Consider the following 2,190-nt stretch of genomic DNA (forward strand, 5'->3'; position numbering starts at 1 on the left):
GATTAGTTCGGGTTTCGGTCCTCGGATGCGGATGGGTGCAGCCGCGTAGTGGGAGTGTCCGGAACTGTGTGTGAACATTCCCCACTGTGCCGATGGGTGGAGCCACATCCCTGGCAAGCCCTGGTGTGGGACAATCATGTGGACAGTGTGTTCGCGCCACGTGAAGTAGTGTGGTCGCCATCTCTGCGACAAGGCTACGTTCTTTGAGTGTACTATGTGCGGAATAAAGTAATTCCCAGTACATAACATTGGCGACGAGGCGGATCACCCGTGGCAGGGAAGCCCTAGGGCATCGTGGAGCATCCAGTAAGTCATGGCTGAGCGCCAGCATGATTTTTCTGCACGTTTGGAGGAGTTTACTGGCTCCAATTGGGCATCGTGGTTCGGCCGGCTACAGTTTTTCTTCGAGGCCAACGATGTGACTCACCCTGTCAAGCAACGAGCAGACTTGCTTACACTGTGCGGTGCTCAAATTTACGACGTGGTTTGTGAGCTGCTTCAACCGAAGACGCCCGACCAAGTGAGCTATGCCGAGATCGTGGCCGCACTTCAGGCACACTACGACCCTCGACCGTCCGAAGTCTACAGTCGTCCGATGTTCCAAAGGCGAGATCAGCTTCCAGGCGAGTCGGTAAACGACTACGTGGCCGCTCTAGGCAAGTTGGCTACGAGCTGCAATTTCGGCACGCTGCCGACTGCAACGACAGCTACGGCGACGCCAGCTGAGGGAACGGCATCAGCAACACAGCAGGGAGCTACGGGCTGCAATCCAACGCTTCTGCCGTTAGATGTGATGTTGCGCGATCGCTTCGTGTGTGGTCTCCGGGACCAGAATCTTCAACAGCGACTGTTTGCAGAGAAGGATCTGACTTTTTGCAAGGCTTATGATTTCGCTATTCGAGCGGAAAGCGCCGTCCAGCAGCAACGACAGATAAATTCCATGGGACAGCTTCAAGCGAACGTGATAAAATAATAAAACACCAGCTGCGTTACATTGACGACATACTTATAATATGGGAACACGGCACCAGTGCGCTAACCGACCTAATTGGCCATTTCAGCCGCTTTCACCGGAGTATTGAATTTACTGCTCACCGCCCTCCTAGTCAGATAACTTCCTCGACACGACGGTCTACATATAAAATGGAAAACTGAGAACGACACTTTACCGGAAGCCTTTGGATAGGCAGCCATATTTACACTACAACACTCATCACCCGCGACACTGCAAGAAATTTTTTCAGACGAGCGAAATGAATAAGAAGAATCTGCAGCGAAAACAACAATTATACCCACCACCTAAATGACCTTAAAGCAAACCTAGTAAAAAGAAACTATTCACAGTTTTTCTCGAGAGAGCTTCGGACGTCGCGTCAAGACTGGAGAGGCAGTCGGAATGAGCTAAGAAGCAGCCTGCGCCAGAATCTCAAGAGACAACCAGCCTTCATAGCATAATATTGTATTGCCCTCGCAAGCATAAACAACATCCTCCGAATAATACCACACAATATGATAGAGTAACGAGCCTCTGAGAAAAGCGTTCTTGGGCCGAAGGGTGACCTGTCGCCGCGACTGAAACTTTAAACGACATGTTAGTGCACGCAAAAGTCAGCCAACATCATTCCCCCATGATAGAAGCATGTTGTCCACGCAGCCGTAGAACCTACAGGTGCCTTCAAAGGGACATTACGATTAAATGCACCGCAAACAGACGAAGTGAAAGCTAGCTTTACATGCAGCAGTTCAGACGTGATTTACATGCTTGAACGTTCCTTTTGTAAGAAACAATACATCGGTGAAACGGAACGATCAACTTCTCCCCCCCCCCCCGTCCAGGCCCCTTCCACGAAGGAACACACGGCCGGCTGACACGGCGCTACCTAACATTCCTCCATCGACGTTGAATAGGACACCTTTATTTTTCACTTCTACACCCCCCCCCCCCGGTCATTGGCTCGTCTACCCGGCTTACCTCCCTTCTCCCCTTTGGAAGAACCCTGCCTACATAGACTCAGCCGATAAAAACAAATGTCGCCTTGAAAAAGTCAAGTCCACTTGTCGAAACATTGGCTCCCGCTTTTACCTTGTTCTGGTTTTGCTCATTGTCTTGAATTTCCATCTGCCGCCTTCCCCGTGTTGTGCCGTCTTATCATATCATAATTTGTGGTGTTTAGTGGCGCAAAGGCCAGA

General features: G+C 50.6%; 1 protein-coding gene across 1 annotated transcript; it reads left to right on the forward strand.

Moving 5' to 3' along the window:
- The first annotated feature begins 313 nt into the window (after positions 1-313).
- Positions 314-973, forward strand: LOC140219128 (uncharacterized). Its single transcript, XM_072289016.1, has one exon. It carries the CDS (start codon positions 314-316, stop codon positions 971-973), a length of 660 nt encoding a protein of 219 aa, XP_072145117.1.
- Positions 974-2,190: the final 1,217 nt, after the last annotated feature.

This window comes from Dermacentor andersoni, chromosome 6 (assembly GCF_023375885.2).
Source record: "Dermacentor andersoni chromosome 6, qqDerAnde1_hic_scaffold, whole genome shotgun sequence".
NCBI lineage: Eukaryota > Metazoa > Arthropoda > Arachnida > Ixodida > Ixodidae > Dermacentor > Dermacentor andersoni.

Coding starts and splice junctions, on each gene's coding strand:
- LOC140219128 (XM_072289016.1), top strand. CDS start 314: ATGGCTGAGCGCCAGCATGATTTTTCTGCACGTTTGGAGGAGTTTACT.